The 21,935-nt window shown below is 40.4% G+C and overlaps 1 protein-coding gene across 5 annotated transcripts in view; it reads left to right on the top strand.

Annotated features, from left to right (window-relative positions):
• The window catches only part of PIK3CB (phosphatidylinositol-4,5-bisphosphate 3-kinase catalytic subunit beta), a 430,104-nt gene that overhangs the window by 378,742 nt on the left and 29,427 nt on the right, over positions 1-21,935 (top strand). For all 5 annotated transcript variants that reach the window (XM_029615666.1, XM_029615665.1, XM_029615663.1 and 2 more), the window contains one exon: positions 14,598-14,765. In XM_029615666.1, coding sequence (XP_029471526.1) covers positions 14,598-14,765 — 168 coding nt within the window. The remainder of the gene's footprint in view (positions 1-14,597; positions 14,766-21,935) is intronic.

The following is a 21,935-nucleotide window of genomic DNA, read 5'->3' as shown; positions in this document are numbered from 1 at the left end:
ACACCCAACTTACCTATCTCCATATCGTCAAATATAGAAGACTCAGTATCAAACTGGAATTTAGCTATTACTTCAACGTTAGATCTGATTGCTCCATATAAACAATATCAAATAAACAACAGGAAACAGAAGCCCAATGCCCCCTGGTACTCAAAACCTCTACATCATCTTAAAACACACCTTAGAAAGTTGGAACGAAAATGGCGACATAAGAGAACAACTGAAGCAAAAAACGCATATCGATGTACCCTCCGACACTATTACAAAGAAGTAAATCAAGCCAAAAAACTCTATTATGGAAATATAGTCTCCAAAGCCAATGGAAATCCCAATGCCTTGTTTAATATAGTCAAAACATTAATTACTCCATACAATGAAAACTTCACAGATCATGATACAACATTTTGCAATAAAATCGCCAATCACTTTAAAACAAAAGTAACCAACATCTCCATAGAATTTTCACAACTGCCCTATCCCACCTGTGTTAAGAAAGAACCTAATTATCAATGGTCCGAATTTACCCCAGTCTCTGACAGTTCAATTCAAACTATAATCAGCAAACAAAAACCTTCGAACTCACCTTACAATCCTTGCTCAGGAGCCTTCTTCAAAGCTATTGGTCATCATGCATACTCCTTTCTTAGCAGTCTAGTTAACCAATCGTTAGAAACAGGACAATTTCCACATAATCTGAAAAAAACATCTATCTTACCTATTCTAAAATCAAAAACAAAAGGCACGGCCGATCTCAATAATTACAGACCTATTGCCACACTCACATCATTAGCTAAACTAATAGAATCTGCAGTACTATGTCAACTTTCCAATTTTTTATCCGAAAATAACATTCTCCACATCAATCAGCACGGCTTCAGAAAGGGACACTCTACAGAAACACTTCTCCTATCTACTTTCGACACTTTATTTCGGGCATTTGACTCATATACAGATTATATTATAGTATTTTTAGATATTTCAGCAGCGTTTGATACGGTCGATCACCAAATTCTCATCTCAGGTTTACAAGCAATAGGTATCACTGGTACAGTATTAAGTTGGTTTTCATCTTTTCTCACAGATCGCCCTCAACAAGTTAATATCAACCATCAATCCTCCACTCCTTATACAATTCCATCTGGCGTTCCCCAAGGATCATCATTATCCCCCATACTATTCAATATATATCTTCTTCTGCTTTGTCATATTCTATCTTCACTCAATCTACAATTCAAAATCTATGCAGATGACATTCAATTTCTTGTCCCCTACAAAACTTCCTGGCCCGATACTCTATCATTAGTTTCACTCTATCTATCCACCATTAACTCTTGGCTATCCCATAATCGTTTAAAACTCAATCCATCAAAAACCAAACTAGTACACTTAACATCCATCACAGATACCTCTATAGGTCTGCCATCTCATTTTACTTTCAACGGTTCAACTATCCCAATAACCTGTCATGCCATAAATCTAGGTGTAACTATAAATACAGACTTATCCATGAAACAACAAATTTCCTCTCTAACAAAGAAATCATTTTACAAACTGCAACTTCTGAAACGTCTTCGTCCTCTTCTTTTTTTATCGTGACTTCAGAACTGTCCTTCAATCTCTTATTTTCTCTGGTTTAGACTATTGTAATGCACTCTATCTAGGTCTATCCGACTCATCAATTCACCCATTACAATTAGTTCAAAACAGTGCAGCTCGCTTATTATCTGGTACTTCCGTTCGCAATCATATAACCCCTATCTTACAATCTCTTCATTGGCTACCCATAAAATACAGGATAAAATACAAAGTACTCTCAATCATTCACAGCTTAATCTATAATTCTTCTTCCACCTGGCTATGCACCCTACTCCGCATTTACAAACCTACCCGATATCTAAGATCACTTACTCAAAATCTCCTAGACATTCCATCACCACGACAGGCCAGATTAGACATTACCAGAAAGAGAGCATTTTCAGTAGCAGGACCATCTCTTTGGAATTCTTTACCCAACCCTCTCCGTTTAATATCAAATCCTCATCATTTCAAAAAAGCTTTAAAAACATACTTTTTTCAACAGGCATTTAATACTCCGTCTAAGCATCCCCCCATCAAAAATGAAGTTCTCATCTCTTCAATTCCACCCACCTGACACATATTACCTCAACTTTCCACTTAATCATCCTACCTGCTTTCTTCTTAGGATATGTCAATCCGACAACTTATCACTTCTTCTCCCCCTTCTACACCTTTTACTCTCCCTATTCTGTTTATCCATGGCTTATTATTATTATTTTTTTTTTTTAGTTAATAATTTTGTTTTAAGCTAGCAATTATCTAGCTATTTAGCTAAATTTATGTACTTTTTAATTATTTTATTTATATTTTATTTCATTTTATTTTAACTTGTAAACCGTTTTGATAAAATTTTATTTTAAAAAGCGGTATATAAATACTTTTAAATAAATAAAATAAATAAATAAACTTCCAAAGCCCCCTCCCCTGTGGTAGACAGAATGGAAACAATGGTCCAGTTCATCTAACCACTTTTCTACTGCCGGTTTGTTTGTCTCTCTCCCAGTTTTTGAACCATGGGTGAGAAGAGCTGATAGCAAAAGGTACCAAGTTTGTAGTTTAGCTAATTTTGTGATATAAACTTTTCATTTTTCTATTTATATTCCACTTTTTGGCACTTCACGGTGGATTATATTAAGGTACTCTAGGCATTTCCCTATCCTCAGAGGATTTACAATCTTAACAGGTAGATTTTAAAGGGCTGTGCATACCCTCTAAATGCGCGTATTGCGCTGCATTGAAAAATACGTGCTATTTTATAAAGTATACATGTAGGTTTTAAAATACTGTTCATGCGTGTATGTTTGCAACCTTTACATGCATATGTTGCGCATTGAGAGAGAGCGAGCCTATAAAAGTCTCTCTTCCTCTCCCCCCCCCCCCCCCCCCCAAATTTTCTCTGGACTCTACTGAGGAGCTGTAGCAAAGTTACACCGGTAACATACGTGTGCTGGCTGAGGAAAATTAGGGGTTACGTGCATCAGTGCTGGATCCACATCTGGATCACCCATGTCCTGCAATTTTTCTGCGTACTTTTTCTGGATGCGCGTACATCCTTCCTGGCTATTTAAAATTTGCATAGCTCCTGCGCAGCCCACTTACACACGTATGTGGCTGTTTTTGTGTGAGCAAGGCTTTTAAAGTTGACCTTTAAGAGGATATCTTTCAGATCTGCTGACTCATGCCCATATTCGCATGTATATGGGAATGCATAAAGTTGCTATGGTATTTTATTACCTGTATGTGAATATGTGCAGATGATAAAATATGAACACAACTGCACACAAACATGCTTGCTTATGTAAAAACTGCGAGCCATACAAGTTCAGACTTATCCTGATAAGTGGTGCACTTATCCAGATAAGTTCTGATTTATCCATCTAAATAGCACTTTTCACAGTTATCCAGCTAAGTAGCGGCTTTTCTGGATAACTTGGAACTTATCTGGATAAGTCTGAACTTGTGTGGCTAAGTAGCACTTTTTGGGCTTTTCTGACTCATGAGCCGATACAGAAAACTTCGTGGGAGAGCCGGCGAGTGCCCACTCTCCCAACGCGCAGTCAGGCCACTCTCCTGGGCGCGTGATTCAGAAAGCCCAGGTATGCAAATTAGGGCCCAGAAGCGGCGGCTGTCAGCGGATTTGACAGCCAATGATTAATTTTACCAGCATTGGTTGTCGAACCCGCTGGCAGCCACGGATTCGGAAAATGGACGCTGGCAAAATTGAGCGTCCGTTTTCAAACCCGCGAGCCACAGGCAGATTTTTTTTTTTTAATCTTTGGAGCCTCCGACTTAATATCGCTATGATATTAATTCGGAGGGTATACAGAAAAGCAGTTTTTTCTGCTTTTCTGTACACTTTCCCGGTGCTGGCCGAAATTAAAATGTGCGACTTGGCTGCACATTTTACTTTCTGTATCGCACGGGACTAACTAATAGGCTCATCAACATGCATTTGCATGTTGCGGGCCCTATTAGTTTCGGGGGGTGGGGGGTTGGACGCGCATTTTCCATGCGCTATTACCCCTTACTGCATAAGGAGTAAAAATAGGGGGTTGAAAACGCACGTCCAAATGGGGGCTAACGGTGCTCTTGGCCTGAGTGCACTTTACTGCATCGGCCCCATATGTAAGACAGCCAGATAAATCTTTAAAAAGCAGTACATAGCTGGATAAAGTAGCATTTTAAGACCTATCCAGCTAAGTCAGATAGCCAAATAAATAGTGCTTTTAAACATATCCAGCTTTATGAGAAAGAGATAAGTGTACAGCTCATTAATGTGTATCTCATACATTCAACTTCAAAGATCTATTGACTAGTTTAGCCCTCCAGTTGATTGTTAAAAAAAAAAAAAAAAAGAAAAGAAAAGAAACAAAGGAACATTTAGATTTAAGAGAGCACAGTAAATTAGCATGATATATGACATTTTTTAAAAAGTTTTTTGACATATGACTTGACCTTAGAGCCTGTAAAACAAAATGTTGTATATTCTTGCTGAATTTTTCTGAGGTCTTTTTTCCTTGTAATTAAATGTACAATAAATATTTAATTTATTCATAATTTTATTTGAAAAATCTAGTATCTCCATTGCATATTGATTTTGAAGTCATCAAAGCAGGATATATATATATATATTAATTATTGCATTTGCAGTCTCACTTTTCCCATAATATATAGTTATCTTTTTAGGTGGATGTAAAGAAAATTTGTGCAAGTAATTTGTATGCATCACAGTTAAATAGGTAGCTGCTTTATATTTCAAAGAACTACCAGTCTTCGATCCCCTTTTTGTCACTTTACAGTATTTCAGCCTACACTTTAAATGTTATGCTTTCTTATTTGACTGTTCCTCTGAGTTTGTAATTTTACAGTGAAGTAAATGGTGCCACCTGCTGTTACTTTTAAAGCACTGTTGCAGTTTTCTTATTAAAAACCCTTTCAGCATTGTATCTTGAAGAGAATATGATGTTTAGTTGTACTTAAAATTTATAGTTTGCACAAACCTCTGATTTAATTTTGCTTTCATTTTGAATCATTTTTTAATTTAGTACAACAGTTGAAAAATACAGTAAAAATGTCATCTATGTAAACAAATAGCAGCCTGTTTGGGGATCATTAAGGTCTCAAGATAAGTCTGTTGACTAGAAAACACATTAGCAAGTTTTTAAAGGGTGGTCTCACCCCCTTTCAAAAACAAATAGTAGTTGAAATCATTTTTTTCCCCGTTAAGTTTTATATCATACATGAAATAAAACAAGGCAAGGATATTTATAAAGAAATAGAAATAAATGACATTCAAATAGGAAATAATTTCAAGTCCTCATGAAACAAAAAAAAGGAGGAACAATAAAAAGAAATTACTAAAAAGAAAAAAAATTCCTGAACACTGATTTTCCATGCGAGTCCACCCACCCAAGGTAACCTGACTAACCTGTCTTATCCACCAGAAAGGTTTCTAAATAAGGATCAACAAAATTAAACTCTCTTCTCAGATACATCACCTCGTGCCTGCAGGGAAATTAAATAGAAGGAAGCTCCAATATCAAGAACAAGTTGTTCTAATTGAAGAAATTGCTTCCTTCTCATCTGAGTCTCCTTAAAAATGTCAATGAATATCTGAATGTTACCCTCCCTGAATGAGCTATTTTTATATTTTAAATATTGCTGGAATATCAAATCTCTTATCAAACTCAGGTGCAAAGGATATAATAAAAGTAGCACAGGAAGAGATGTCTTATGAAGGCTGTAAAAAGTGAGAAACCTCAAAGCTATCAAAAGAAGCCAACATTTCTGCAGATCCCTCTTCTAAGTTGGTCAGCTTCATATAACTAGGCATATAATAAGAATTAGAAGAAAATCTTTTTCAGAAGAAAACTGTAAGACTTCTGTTACAGATCTCTTAAATACTTCCACACCAGAGAGAGAACTTGCTTTTGGAAAATTCAAGAGGCAAAAATTTTTAGACCTGTTTGTTTTCCAAAAGTTCCTGCTTATAATGCAAAGCCAGATTATCTTTTATTGCGGCAGTCACAGTCGATTGTAAGGAATCAGCAGCAGATGTATGTCAAGATATCTTAAATTCTATGTTCCCAGTTTTCTGTTCAAAATCTTCCAATTTAGCAGAAGCACCAGAGGTAAACGCACATAACTGAGAAGCTGACGGAGCCAAAGATACTTCCAAATGATTCACCGCTCTTCGATTGTCCCTTAACGATATATCTTCAGGTTCAGAAAAAGAATCCACCCCTTCAGTGGGAGCTGAAACTTTAATGGGAAGGACCCGTACAGGAATAGAGACACGGGAAGCAATCTGGATCTGTATACTATTCCCCATTCCCATGCTGTCTGGGGTAGGGTATTCCAGAAGGAATCGGATCTTCCTCTCCTCTGTGTCCTAAGGGTCTAGAAACTACTTCGGAGAGGCCCTTGGTGTCTACAGAAGACTCCCACCTGCCTCTGTGGAATGGTGATGGGCCAATTAAGTTGGGAGGTAATTCAAATGTCCTTAAAATTTGACCAAGTACCAGATTGAACTGGAAGACTTAAACATGTGAGTCCATAGGACCCCTTACTTTCCCATGATCTCCAGGGGAAAATAGAGAAGGAGTGTGCCCCTTAGGTGCGCAGCTTTGGTTTGCTGCTGAGCCACTCCTTTTAAGTGTTCCCTCATCGCTTGGATGATGTCAGTTATGCTCGGTCCTCCTCCAGCTCCTCAACTGGGACCTCGAGCCGCGGACAGTTCAGGCAATAGATACCAGCAAAATATCACTGAGCCATCATTTTTAAGGGATCCTCTGGCACTTGGATGATGTCAGTGCTGCTCAGCCCTCCTCCAGCTTCTCACCCAGGACCTTAGGAACTGCCTACAGTTCAGGCAGGATGTTCCCCCAATTCAAATCATTTTTGAAGTTCTTGTGAAGACAAGTGCTGCACAATAATAATTTAAAACAAAAAAAAAGTTGACTATGTTCAGATATTTTTGTTCACAGTTAATATATACAGACATTGCTGCTAAAAGTATTTTTACTAGAAATGGGAAAACATTAATGAAACATAAACCTAGGTAAACTTGAAAGTTAGAGCACAATTTAGAAGAGGAAAAACATTCTAGTGAGAGAGATATGCTAAAGTTTAAAAAATAAATAAATAAAAGCTAGAGCAAGGTACAACTCTCATTCAGGTGTTCCTAGTCTAGAGAAGTACTGCAAGAGGATGTATAGATAGTGATCTTCCTGACACAAAGGCAATTAGTTGGCAAGGATCAAAAAACATATACTTTACATCCTTAAAACTTTACCACACATTTACATGGGTAAACAAACATACAGGTAGCCCCCCCCCCCCCCATCTGAAATAGCTTAGCTCCAAGTATCAAAAATTGTTTCTTCCATTTCTGAATAAAATGATGATTTTTGAAAAATATCTTAAGTTAAAGTTCCCTATATGCATCTAATACTAACTGAACTAAAAGTGTTGCAGTGGAAGAAGAAACCTCAGACTCAAGTCTCACCAATATTTGAGAAATATCTATAGCATCAAGCAAAGAAACGTTTTGTTCCTGGGTTTAACCCCTTTTCACCAAAGAAGGTAATACATTTTGGAGATTGATGGAAAAGACACTGTGGGAACATTAAGAATTTCAGTCAAATATTTTTTAAACATTTCTGGTGTTAGTTATCTCTTTAGAATAATTTATCAAATCATGTTCCTAGCTCTAGCCAGATTTTCTATATTTTCACATTTGTCATGTAAGATGATGTCTTTAATCAACAGATTTCACTCATTTCAGTCTTCTTAATACGAGATTCACACAGCATTTTCTGCTCCAGTCCACCTATTTGAAATCTAGTACTAACAGTATCCAATTTAACCTGCTAATACTGCTCAGTTACCCAACAAGCAGGCCGATACAGTAAAGTGTGCTCCAGTGCTGTTTTTACCCCTTATAAAGTAAGGGGTAATAGCACATCAAAAACCGCAGCCAACCCCCCTGAAACTAATAGCGCCCGCAACATGCAAATGCATGTTGATGGGCCTATTAGTTATTCCCGCGCGATACAGAAAGTAAAATGTGCAGCTAAGCCGTACATTTTACTTTCAGAAATTAACGCCTGCCAAAGGCTGGCGTTAATTTCGGCCGGCACCGGAAAGTGTACAGAAAAGCAGAAAAAACTGCTTTTCTGTATACCCTCCGCCTTAATATCATAGTGATATTAAGTTAGAGGCCCCAAAATTTAAAAAAAATCAAAAAGTAAAAAAAAAAGTAAAAATCTGCCCACGGGTTGGAAGACAGACGCTCAATTTAGCCAGCGTCCATTTTCTGAACCCGTGGCTGTCAGCGGGTTCGAGAATCGACGCCGGTAAAATTGAGCGTCGGCTGTGAAACCCGTTAACAGCCGCCGCTTCTGTCAAAAAGGAGGCGCTAGGGACATGCTAGTGTCCCTAGCGCCGCCTTTTACCACGGGCCCTAATTTACATACCTAGGCTTTCTGAATCATGCGCCCAGAAGAGTGGCCTGTGCCTGAAGGATATTTGCAGCACTGCACTAAACTCTCAACAATGGAAATAAAATGGCTTGAATCTCATATGTAATATTGTGCTAGTGGTACCAGCGATTTAAAAAAAAAAAAAAATCAACGAATTTAGAGAGAGGCTCCAACATCGATCCTATCACCCTTCATGTTTACAGTTACTAACAGAATGTCTTATCCTTGTAACTTTGGATACTGAAGCTTTGTTCTCTAATATCCCCCAAGAAGCAGCCTTGACTATAGTTCAAGCAGATCTTGATAGACAGCCTCAACCATTTTGTGTCCTGACAAAATTTCTCATTGATCTAAGGAGATTAGCCCTTACCAGAAATTTTCAGATTTCAAGATTCCTTTTTTTCTATTTATTTATTTATTTATTTTTAGCTTTTATATACCGACATTCTTACATCAAATGCAAATCATACCGGTTTACATTAAAACAGAAAAGCAGGAAATATATTTCCATAGTCAAATACAATGAACATTTATAACAAAAATTGTTAACAAGCCATAAGGCAAGAACTTGGATAAAAGGTTAATTAACAGAAAAAATAAATAAATGATATCTCTGGTGTTACTACAACTACAAAACTGAATCTCAATGCAGAGTTCAAACTCTTCGAGGTTTGGAGTTGCCAGCTGCCGCATCAGTCAGTTGTCTTTGGGTCTGTCTTGACTAAGGCTGCTAGACATTTGTGGCAAAGACGTCTTCCAATGCTCCTTGTTTACTGCCTGTATCTCTACACACCAGTTCCATATGGTGCAATATCCTCGTATTGTATTAAAAAATCTGAAGGATTTTCTGCAATCTGCAGAAGGGAGGGGCTTAATACCCACAACTGTTTTTGAAGGTGGAAGTCCATTTGTCACCTCTACCGTTCTGACTATGAACTTTCAACTCTTTCATGCATTGGCTTTGAATGGTGTTAGCTATATGATGTGGCTCAAGATGATGTCCACAAGAAGTCACTGGATATACCTGGTCTCTGTGGCAAATTAAAATACGGAATGTAGCAGTTCCATCATATTGTGGGACCCCAAGCACCTTCTACATTTATTTATTTATTTATTTATTTATTTATCAACAATCCTACTTTCATAGGAATCAATTTTGGCCTTTTCAGCAGTACTACCTACCACCTCTTCTGGCCCAATGCTGGAAACCACCTCCGGTCACATCCCAGCAACCTTGATTCTGAGTGGATTTTTCCCACTACCAGTATGGGATACTCCCATTTGCCTTATGGACAGCTCCAAGAACCTTTACCTAATGCTTTACACTAGTAACTACACATACTATCACCACAGGATTAAAGTTCTTTCTTGTACCGGGGGGACTGGCTAATTACAATTCTCGAGAATAAGCTTCTTTTCCTCCCTGTCTTCTACAAAATTTAGACTTTTGTAGTCCTTTTCAAAAAGTCAGAACTAGTGCCTTCTCAGAGAATAAAATCCATTAAACCATGGATAGACTCGCTGTAAGAGAGTGTGTTTATGATGATGGCTCAAGCGTACATGGTGATATCACTCATACAAACTACTGCCCTCCCAGCATGGCATATGGCGGCAGCCGTTGCATGTGGTCTCACTGACTTGCCTTTATATCCATTATGTACACAGGATTCTCTGTTCTAAGTGGGATCAGCTGACCCATCCATGATCCACCACAGTCCAGGTTTCCAAAGTGAGTCTTACTCTACTGGTAAAACCTCCATGTGGTCAGGACAGAGTGCTGCTTCACGTTCTTCCTCATCAGTTCTTCCTAGTGATGGGCATCTCCTTGAATAGGAGGAGACGCTCACAGAATCATTTCAATCCAAGATACCTAGTCTCTTGAACAGAGCCATTATCAGATCAGTCTGCTAGAATTAAGGAAGATCAGATGCTCTTTCAAAGTTTATGGATGATCTTCGAGGGAAAAGCATCTTATTTCGAACAACCTACCAGGTTGCTGTTTTATGTCAGGAGTCTAGGAGGCTTGTAATCATAACTTCTCTGCAAGGAAGCATTCAAGATTGAGGAGTGTGCAACAAAGAATGTGCCTCTGCTACAAGCCCTCCTATATTCCAGGAATCTCCAACATGCTAATGGATCACCTCAACAGAATATTCCAGCTGCGAGAGGTCCTTGTGACAATCATCAACTGACTAACTATTCATTTTAGAGGCTTGGCTGTTGTTTGACCTGTTTGCGCAGGTTCAAAGCAGATAACTACATCGGTTTGTTCTTATTTCTACCCAGCGGTCTCAGACTGGCTTAGGGCGCTTTCTTCCTTGTTTGGGGGACAAGCCTCATGGATGTTTTTCTATCACTACACTGATCGCAGAGCAGTGCAAAGACTATTCCTTTACTATTTATAGCTCCAGTGTGGCCAGGACAGACATAGCTTGCATATCTCATACAGTTTTCTAGCAGTGCCCCTATATACCTGGGGGCAGACCCTATATTAACTCAAAATGAATGAGTGCTCTATCTAAGTCTTCCTTACCTCAGTCCAGTGAGTTGTATATTGAATGCTCACTACTTGCTTATCTCTTTTTGTCTCAAGTGATCAAGAACATTTCAATTCAGCTAGAATGCAAACCGTCAGAGGTCCCTTGGATTGGATATTGTTAATTCATCTTCTGAAGGTACCTGGAACTCCACTTACATACCCAGAATTTCACAAAAAATTATATTTCTACTCGAGGACTGCACAATTTTATTCAGTATTCCAAATGATACCAACAGAAAACCTTAGACCCATTTTCTTGTGAGTCCAAATACTTGCCAATATTCTTGCTCCTCTTTTCTGACTCAGGCCTGATACAGCCAGTGAAACTGTATCTCAACACCGTAGTGGCTTACCACATTTCAAGCACATACTAAACCCATCTTTACTCATCCACTAATATCTAACTTTGTGAAAGACTTGTGCCATTTTTAGCCCTTGGCACAACTACTTTCCCTTCTGTGGGACTTGATTGTGTCTTTTCTCATCCTATGGTAGTTGTTTTTCTGTTCCTTGCCGAAAGATTCTCTTCGGTTTTTGACATGGGAAGTAGTGTTCTTATGGCAATTAACTCAGATACAAAAGTATGCAAGCTTCAAGCTTATGTCTGCTATATGCCATATATACAGTTTTTGCTGTGATCAGGCGGTCCTTCCTGTGCAGCCAAAATGTCTACCAAAGGTTGTCTTGACTTTCCATATCAATTGGTCCATTGTATTTTCTATCTTTTTTTTTTTTTGAGACCACATCTTCATGAAGGAGAAAGAGCCCTTCAAGTGTCTTCATCTGGTAAAAAAATGTCACATCACCAATTTCTCATCTATTGTTCACATACACCACTAACCAATTTGACGTCAAAGTCCACTACTATACTTTGTCCACCAGGTTAGAAGAATGTGTTTAGCACTGCTACATCTTAGCAGGATTGTGGCTGACAGACTTGGTTGAACCTCACCAGCTCAGAGCTCTGGCTTCTACTGTTGCTCATCATAGAGTAGTACACTTCGAGTATGTTAACAAAGCTGTAACTTGGTCACCAGTTCACACCTTTACATCCAATTACTGTCTGAATAACCTCTCAGAGATGGACAGTAATTTCAGACAAGCAGTTTTGTGTGACCTGCTCTTTCAGTAGTCTACTCTTCATAGAGATGTCCTGGTTACTTACTCAGTGAACGTTCCGCTGCACCCCTCAGCTTGGATCTCTTCACAGATCATGGCTAATTCAGCCTGCTTAGTGATGAAAAAAAGCAAGTTTAATTACATAATTGGTGTTTTCCATAGGTAGCAGGATGAATTAGCTATGAGATGCCCTTCCACCTCCCTGGAGAGTCGATTGCCTAACTATATTTAGCTATGACATAGACTGAAGATACCTGCACATGCTCCTTAATGCTCAAAGCTCTATTAGCTTGGAGAGACAAGTCTGTTCAGTGCCGCCAGATGTCGTCACCCATGGATCATGGGTGACATCTATCTATGGAAAACATTTATAGAAAGAAAACTGGCTTTTTATGTTTTCAATTACAATTTTATTAAATTTAAGTCATTTATAACAAAATCAGGAATATCATGTCAATGCCTATACATTAAATAAAAAGAGACAAAAACAAAGGAAATTACTAACAACATTTCCATAATCCAGCCCTCATATAAATGGAGGGCACACATTTAAGGAAAAACAAACAAATATTAAAAGAAAACAAAACTGAAAGGAAAGGAAGAGGATCAACTTCTTATAGTTTAGATCAGGGGTCAGGAACCTTTTTGGCTGAGAGAGAGCCATAAACGCCACATATTTTAAAATGTAATTCCATGAGAGCCATACAATATCTTTAAAACTAAATACAAGTAAATATGTGGATTTTATGTAAGATCACACTTTTAAAGTACAATAAGTCTCTGAAAATATTACACCAGGCCTTAAGACACCAATACATCTCCTATTAGGAAAACGGACCAAGTCAGGCTGCTATAGAGTCCTACATAGAAACTACACGCCAGCAGAAAACCTCACCTGAATCACGTGCTGTCCCTCACCTAACATAGAATAAAGAGACCAAAATGCATAACAAGAAGCATGCAGAAAAAACTGAATTGGAAACTGCAACAAGCCAGAGTCTCTGTATGCAGTGTAACAAAGGAAAAAAGAAACATCACCCATCCTTATAAAACAAATCAAGAAATATAAAATCATCAGCAGTAAAACTGTACTAACTAAAAGAACATATTTCGAAACAGCTGATGAGTGGAATATCCAATAATTAAAAACTCATATAAAACATTTCCAGATACCAACAAAATATTTCAAAATAGCAGATACACATGGTCTCTCTCATTTAAACACAGGCTCTCAATCACATACTCACATGCTCCATCACCTAAACCAACTCTCAATCACACACAGACACACATGATCTCTCTCTTACTTATACACACAGGCTCTTAATCATACATACACATGATTTCTCTCACACACAAAGGATCTCAATCATACACACATACTCTTTCACACAAACAGGTTTTCAATCACAAACTTACACATACAGGTTCCCAATGGTAAACTTACATTCATGCTCTCTCTCTCACAGGCAGGCTCTCAATCACAGACATACTCTCTTTCACATATACAGGCTCTCAATCATTCACATACATGCAATCTCTCACTCACACACACAGGATCTCAAACACACATGCTTGCTCGCTCATTCACTCTCTCTCTCCCCCACCCCCACCCCGGGAACTCGCGGCAGCAGCAGCCTCCTCCCAACGCTAACCTCCTTCATTTCAGCCCTCGCGGAGGCGGAGTCCCATCGGCCGCGGTTGAAGCTCTTCATTTTCCTCCGAGCCGCGCTGCAGTCTTCTTTTCGTCGGACACTAGCGTGGCCTCTTCTTGCCGTGCACGCACCCGATGCTCTTCACTTCCTCTTCCGGGCTGCGGTGGGGGTGGGGGGGGGCGGGAAGAAGAGAGCACGCCGGTGCCACTGACTCCAGCTGTCCTGCCGCGTTCCGCCCGGGCTATCAGCGTTTTAAGCCCGGGCGGAGGAGGACCGGGGAGCAGCTGGGTCAATGGGGGACTGGAAAGTGTGGCGACACTTGTCTGCGAGCCAGATGCAGCCCTCAAAAGAGCCATATCTGGCTCACAAGCCATGGGTTCCCGACCCCTGGTTTAGATTATCAAATTATCTAATCTAGAGCTATTCACCTATTTTATATCTCAAAAAGGTTTCCAAATGCATAGGGTCAGCAAATACAAATTTTTCTTATGAAAAGAAATTAAACATTTGCAAGGAAACTTGATAGAAAGTTGCCTCAATAACAAACTTGCTTTTAAACTTGTACCTTAAATAACTGCCTATAGTTTGTTTAAAATGTATCAAAAGTACAGATTGTAAGACTTTATAATTTAGTTGTAATCTTGTAATCACAAAAAAGCAGATTGATTGATAGGCATGGCTGTAAATGTGTATTTTTTTTTTTTAATTGTAAATTTCTTTCAGAATCGTGCCTTATGGCTGCTTAGCGACTGGAGACCGCTCAGGGCTTATTGAGGTTGTCTCTGCTTCGGAAACTATCGCAGACATTCAGTTAAATAGCAGTAATGTCGCTGCTGCCGCTGCCTTCAACAAAGATGCCCTTTTAAACTGGCTTAAAGAATATAATTTGGGGTAAATATTGCTTATTTTTTCTTTTAAAACGTAGACTCGCAAGCTATCACAAACTTGTTAGTATTTTCATTCAGGTGTTTTATCTGTCAGTTTTATTTACAGAGAGAGAGAACTAGGCTCCTTATGAATTATAACCAAGCAAACATTTAGTCTGATCAATTTCTTAGTGGGTGACCACAGAATTAGATCATGGGGTAGGTGCAAGATATGATGTACTTGGATTTCAGAAAAGTAATTTTTTGGTAATGATGTGGAATAGAAATTTTTGTAATTAAATTGTACATAAAGCATTTGATAATGGTCTTGCATTGGAGGCTCCTAAATAAACTGAGCAGCCTAGTGGTGGGTCCTAAGATAGTGAAGTGGATTAAAAACAGGTTGAGGGATAGATGACAGAGCATGGTGGTAAATGGATTTCACTTTGAAGAAACAAAGGTGATGAGTAGAGTGCTACAGTCCTGGGGCTGGTTCTATGCAATATTGCAGAAAGATTAGGAGGGAAAAGGTGTCTTTAAGGATGATGCTAAGATCTACAACAGAGTGGATACACCTAAGCGATCTAAGGAAGCTCAAGGAGTGCTCATTTGCTTAGCAGCTAATTTTCATTACTAAAAAAAAATGCCAAGTTATGCATTTGAGGGAGTGATACACAAAAGGTGAGATACTGATGCCCACAAATAAGGAAAAAATCCTCGGGTGATTACATTAAATGATTTAAAGGTAGTGAAACAATGCAGCAAAGCTTTTGCCAGAGCCAGGGGACTTCTGTAGTTCATACAGAGAAGAAGCATAGCTATTTGGAAAAATGACATGATTATGCTGTTGTATAAAGAGGAGCTACCAAAATGGTATAGGGCAGGGGTCGGGAACCCATGGCTCGCGAGCCAGATATGGCTCTTTTGAGGGCTGCATCTGGCTCGCAGACAAGTGTCGCCATACTTCGCGGTTCCCCGCTGACCCAGCTGCTCCCCGGTCCTCCGCCGCCCGGGCTTAAAATGCTGTCAGCCCGGGCGGAACGCGGCAGGACAGCTGGAGTCAGCGGCACCGGCGTGCTCTCTTCTCCTCCCCCCCCCCCCCCCCCCGCGGCCCGGAAGAGGAAGTGGAGAGCATCGGGTGCCTGCGCGGGAAGAAGAGACCACACTAGCGTGGGTCTCTTCTTCCGCGCAGGCACCCGATGCTCACCACTTCCTCTTCCGGGCCGCGGGGGGGAGGAGACGAGAGCACGCCGACTGGAGCCATCCGGGTGCCTGCGCGGGAGTCATCGGGTGTCAGCCGGGTGCTAGCGCTGGAGTCATCGGGTGCCTGCGCGGGTCTTCCCGCGCAGGCACCCGATGCTCTCCACTTCCTCTTCCGGGCCGCGGGAAGAAGAGAGCACGCCGGTGACTGCAGCGCGGCTCGGAGGAAAATGAAAATCTTCAACCGCGGCCGATGGGACTCCGCCTTCGCCTCCGCGAGGGCTGAAAATGAAGGAGGTTAGCGTTGGGAGGTGGCTGCTGCTGCTGCCGCCGCGAGTTCCCGGGGGGGGGGGGGAAGGGGGAGAGAGAGAGTGAATGAGCGAGCAAGCATGTGTGTTTGAGATCCTGTGTGTGTGAGTGAGAGATTGCATGTATGTGAATGATTGAGAGCCTGTATATGTGAAAGAGAGTATGTCTGTGATTGAGAGCCTGCCTGTGAGAGAGAGAGAGAGAGCATGAATGTAAGTTTACAATTGGGAACCTGTATGTGTAAGTTTGTGATTGAAAACCTGTTTGTGTGAAAGAGTATGTGTGTATGATTGAGATCCTTTGTGTGTGAGAGAGATCATGTGTATGTATGATTAAGAGCCTGTGTGTATAAGTAAGAGAGAGATCATGTGTGTCTGTGTCTGACTGACAGCTGGTTTAGGTGATGGAGCATGTGAGTATGTGATTGAGAGCCTGTGTTTAAATGAGAGAGAGAGACCATGTGTGTCTGTGTGATTGAGAGCTGATTTAGGTGAGGGAGCATGTGAGTATGTGATTGAGAGCCTGTGTTTAAATGAGAGAGAGAGACCATGTGTGTCTGTGTGTGATTGAGAGCTGATTTAGGTGAGGGAGCATGTGAGTATGTGATTGAGAGCCTGTGTGTAAATGAGAGAAAGAGAGGACATGTTTGTAAGCATGTGAATGAGAGTCTGTGTGTGAGAGAAAAAGACAGCATGTATTTATGTGATTGAAAGCCTGTGTGTGTGTAAGCGTGAAAAGATAGACAGCATGTGTGTAAATGTGTAATTAAGAGCCTATATAAGTGAGAGAGAAAAAACATTTGTATATGTGAGTGACTGAGAGCATGTGTGTATAGGTGTGTCATTGAGAGCCAGTGTGAGAGAGAGCGCTGGTATGTGACTGAGAGAGGAGAAAGTTCCAAGCAAACCACCCCACCTCCTGCTAATTCAGAACAATCTCAGGACACCTGGATATCAAACGTTCCCAGGTATGCAGAGCAAAAAAATTTTTGTATCCTTATTATTTTTCATTACTGGATCTTTGTGTCTGCTATTTTGAAATATTTTGTTGGTATCTGGAAATGTTTTATATGAGTTTTTAATTATTGGATATTCCACTCATCAGCTGTTTCGAAATATGTTCTTTTTGTTAGTACAGTTTTACTGCTGATGATTTTATATTTCTTGATTTGTTTTATAAGGATGTGTGATGTTTCTTTTTTCCTTTGTTACACTGCATACAGAGACTCTGGCTTGTTGCAGTTTCCAATTCAGTTTTTGTCTGCATGCTTCTTGTTATGCGTTTTGGTCTCTTTATTCTATGTTAGGTGAGGGACAGCACGTGATTCAGGTGAGGTTTTCTGCTGGCGTGTAGTTTCTGTGTAGGACTCTATAGCAGCCTGACTTGGTCCGTTTTCCTAATAGGAGATGTATTGGTGTCTTAAGGCCTGGTGTAATATTTTCAGAGACTTATTGTACTTTAAAAGTGTGATCTTACATAAAATGCACACATTTACTTGTATTTAGTTTTAAACATATTGTATGGCTCTCATGGAATTACATTTTAAAATATGTGGCGTTTATGGCTCTCTCAGCCAAAAAGGTTCCTGACCCCTGGTATAGGGTCTGCTCTTAAAACTCTGAGAGAGCTGAATATGTATACTCTAGAGAAGTGGAGAGACAAGATAGACATACAAATGCCCGTTACGGTTTTTTTGGTTTTTTTTTAAGAGAACAAGGAATGAACTTTCCTGTTAGGATATGTTGGGTATTTTCAGATGACCTGGACTGGCAACTGTCTGAGTTGGGATGCTGGGCTCAGTCGACTATTGGTCTGACACAGCATGGCATTTATGTTCTTACATATTAATACACAAGAAGTAAGCCTTTTTCAATGGAAAGGAAGTTCCAGAACAAGGTGATCATGATATGAGGCTCCAAGGGTTGACTCAGGAGTAGCGTCAGGAAATATTTTTTCACAGAAAGGCTGGGGGATGCATGGAACATCCTCCCAGAGTAAGTGGATACCAGAAAGAATGGAAAAGTGAATGATATGAAATGTTAAGTCCTAATAGAAATATAGAAAACCCTGCACCAGGGTCCTCTGGCAAGCTACAAATATAACTAAAAATACTAGTGGAAGTGTAGGCAATCATATAATTGAGCCTATCTCACAGGCTACACAGGAGACCTAGGAGGCCAGATGTTTGGTCAGCAACCACATGGTATGGGTAGCTATTTATTTTAAGCTGTGGTGAATTAAACTACATCTAGGTTGGTCTAGCAGGCTTCAAATAAAGTAGAAACTAGAAGTTTTAACAGAAATGAAGGTGCTCATGTAGCGATGTCCATCTGGCAGGTTGTTCAGAGGACCTAGGAGGCTGGATATATGAGCAGTGGCCACATTATTAGTAGCTATTTAGAGTATTACAAATGTCTTCATCCAGTCAGACCAGGGGGTTCTGCACACCAACCAGCAGATGAACAGGCTTGCTGATGTGACGCCTTATATACCTCTGTGCTGACATCTGACTGCTGTATTCTATCTCCAGCCGATGGTTGACAAGAATTCCATGCTGTGGGCTCAATCTGACAGGCTGAATAAGAAGGCCTGGTTGGTGTTCTTGAGGTGAAAGGCATGTTTTCGCCTATCCTCAGTTGCGGCAGAGACTATATTTCTATTAGTAAAGAAAGGAATATGCAGAAAAGATACTGGGGACTCCAGAGGTGGCAGCTTGGGTTCACTCCCTCTGTGGAGCTAGAGAAGCCAGGAGACTTCCAAAAGGACCTTTCCCCCTCTTATTTGCTCTCTTCTACGCCCCACCACCACCACCACAAGTTTCTTTCTTATTCTCCTTCCTTTATGGTGCCTTGTTTGGAAGTTGTATGTGCCATAAAGTTTAAAAAAAAAAAATTGCCCACATGTAAACTGCTCAGCAGCAGTTTACCACAGCAGTAGGAGTGCTGGGTTTTGTTTTTTTTTAATTCTTCGGAACGAAGTTGTCGTGTTGGTGGTGAGAAGGAAACTTTTTATTTCTGAGTGCTTGTGATACAACCATGTTTGTTCTCAGCAAGAGGAACAAGATGGTGCCGAGGGGGGAGCACAGGAGAAGAACCGCACTTTGTATCACATGTCATTTAAGGACGGTGCAGGTCAAGAAACCCTACAAATTTGGCAGTGGGCAATCGATCACCAAGCAACCCTTCAGGCAACATACCTACCTGGTATATCCAACAGTCTTGGCAGAAAATTCCATCCACCTGAGTGATCTCTCAGGCAGTCCACTTCCCAACAGACTCTTCAGATTATGGGGCCATCTAAAAATAGATCTCTTCACTAAAGAAGCTAATCAAAAACTAGATCAATTCTGTTTAATCCACCGATCCCCTTGAGAATGGCTCAAGGTGCGCTTTTACTCAGCTGAGCTGCAAACCTTGTATACGCTTTTCCATCATTGCCGCTGATTATGAAAACAGTGCAAAAACTCATTTGCGACTGAGCAGGAAGGAGCCTCATTGCACCAGCATGGTCCAGGCAGATATGGTGCCCTTATCTAGAGCTTATCTATGCCCTCCAATTCCACTAGAAGTAGGACCATCATTGTTTACGTGGGAAGAGGGACACCTTCTCCATTCTGATCTGGCATTGCTCCATTTGATGGCATGGATGTTGAGCACAAAGTAATCGTGGATCTGGCCCTTCCTCCAGAAATAGAAAACATCCTCATCTCGGCCAGAAAATTTTCCAAGAGATGAGACTACTCTTTCAATGGACATGCTTTGTCACTTGGAGTTCCCGAAATGCTTTAAACCCTTACACCTGTGAACCTAGGCTACTGTACTCTTACCTTCATCATCTTTCAGCTTCTGGTTTGGCAACCGCATTAATTCAGGTTCACTTAAGTGCCATTGTACCATATCACAATCGTGTAAGCAATAGCTCTATATCAGTACACCCACTGATATGTTTTATGAAGGGACTGTGGAAAGTTAAACCATCACGCCAAAGACCGGCAATACCTTGGGATCTAAATGTGGTCCTGTCACAGTTAATGAAACCATCATTTAAGCTGTTAGATTAGACTCCTCTAAAGTTTCTAACATGGAAAGTATTTTTTTGCTAGCCATGCACTTCAGTGCAAAGAATTGGTGACCTTCAAGTCCTCCTACACTATTTGCCTTATCTTCACTTTTTCCATGATAAAGTCTTGCTTCGCACAAATCCTAAATTCCTGCCTAGGATAGTAACAGCATTCCATCTCAGTCAGTCAGTAGCCCATCCTACTTTTTACCCTCGACATCATGCACATGGGGGAGAAAAGGAACTGCATACAAAGGTTTGTAAATGAGCACTTGCTGGTAACAAATGTCTTGACCCCATCGTAAGTCATCACAACTTTTTATATCTTATGACCCTAATCGCATAAGCATGAGGTGGCAAAAAGGACAATTGTCAAACTGGATAATGGCCTCAAGAATAGTCCAGGAACATAATGAGGCTTAACTAGTCCAGTTCTGGTGCAAGTATTTATTTACAGTGCTTCACACTTACAGAAACAAAATAGAGGCTCACATTACATAAGGTACAATTGTCAGGAAAAGATACTCCGTATGAATATACCAAGAGATTCTATCAGCTCCCTGGGGCCACCTCAAGCTTTCTAGGTCTGGATTCTTATGACAGGGTGCAGGAAACGTCCCTTTTCCCCAAATCCCTAGTGACATTCTGCCTGGATTAGAAATCTGAACCGGGCTCTTTAAGGTACACTCCATCACAGGACTGTATCTGTCATTGTTATACAGCGGCAGAGTTGAATCTTAAGAGTCTGAAAGCACATCAGCACAGGGCGGTGGCATCTTCCATCGTGTACCTAAGAGAAGTGCCACTTAGATATTTGCAAAGCAGCAATTTGGTCATCAGTACATACATTAATATCCATTATTGCCTGGACAGACAAGCAGCCTCTCAGTGCTGTAGGAAAGGCAGTACTGGCTCAAGTCCTTAGTCTCCTCTTCTCGGTGGAGGATCTCGTGTTGCATTTAGTCAGAATGCTCTGCAGGAACCCTAAGTTTGGACTCCACACAAATAGTGGCTAATTCAGCCTGCTTATCGATGGAAAAAGCAAGTTTTCTTACCATAAATGTGGTGTTCCATAGATAGCAGGTTGAAATAGCCATGAGTTACTTGCCCACCTCCCTAGAAAGCAGACTCTACATATAGTTAGCTATAAACTGAGGAGGCACTGAGGCAATGCCCAAGTGAGAATTCCCGCAACTGCTCAGTAGAGTCAAAACTCTACTAGCTTGGAGAGAGGCCTGTTTGGTGCTGCTAGATTGATTGATTGATTTATTTATTTAAAATTTTTATATACCGACATTCATCCAGGATATCACATTGGTTCACAGTGTAACGTAAACAGACGCCATGCATGGCGCTTTACATAGAACAAATAAAACATGTTAACACGGGAATAAGGGGGTAAGAAAACATGGGAGAAATTGCATTAAATAGATGACATCACCTACAGATCATGACTGATTCACCCCGCTATCTATGGAAAACACCATTGCTTAATGCTGCTTGGATGTTTATTCAGTGGTTGCTCACATAAAGCTTGATATGAAAAAGTGATGTCATCTAAGGAGATGGCAGCTTAGTCCACTTGCCCCATTAAGGAAACTAACAAAATCCAGTTTCATTGACTTCT

This window comes from Rhinatrema bivittatum, chromosome 9 (genome assembly GCF_901001135.1).
Source record: "Rhinatrema bivittatum chromosome 9, aRhiBiv1.1, whole genome shotgun sequence".
In the NCBI taxonomy this organism is placed as follows: domain Eukaryota; kingdom Metazoa; phylum Chordata; class Amphibia; order Gymnophiona; family Rhinatrematidae; genus Rhinatrema; species Rhinatrema bivittatum.
The sequence above is the reverse complement of the archived record's forward strand: the minus strand, read 5'-3'. Positions and strand labels throughout refer to the sequence as shown.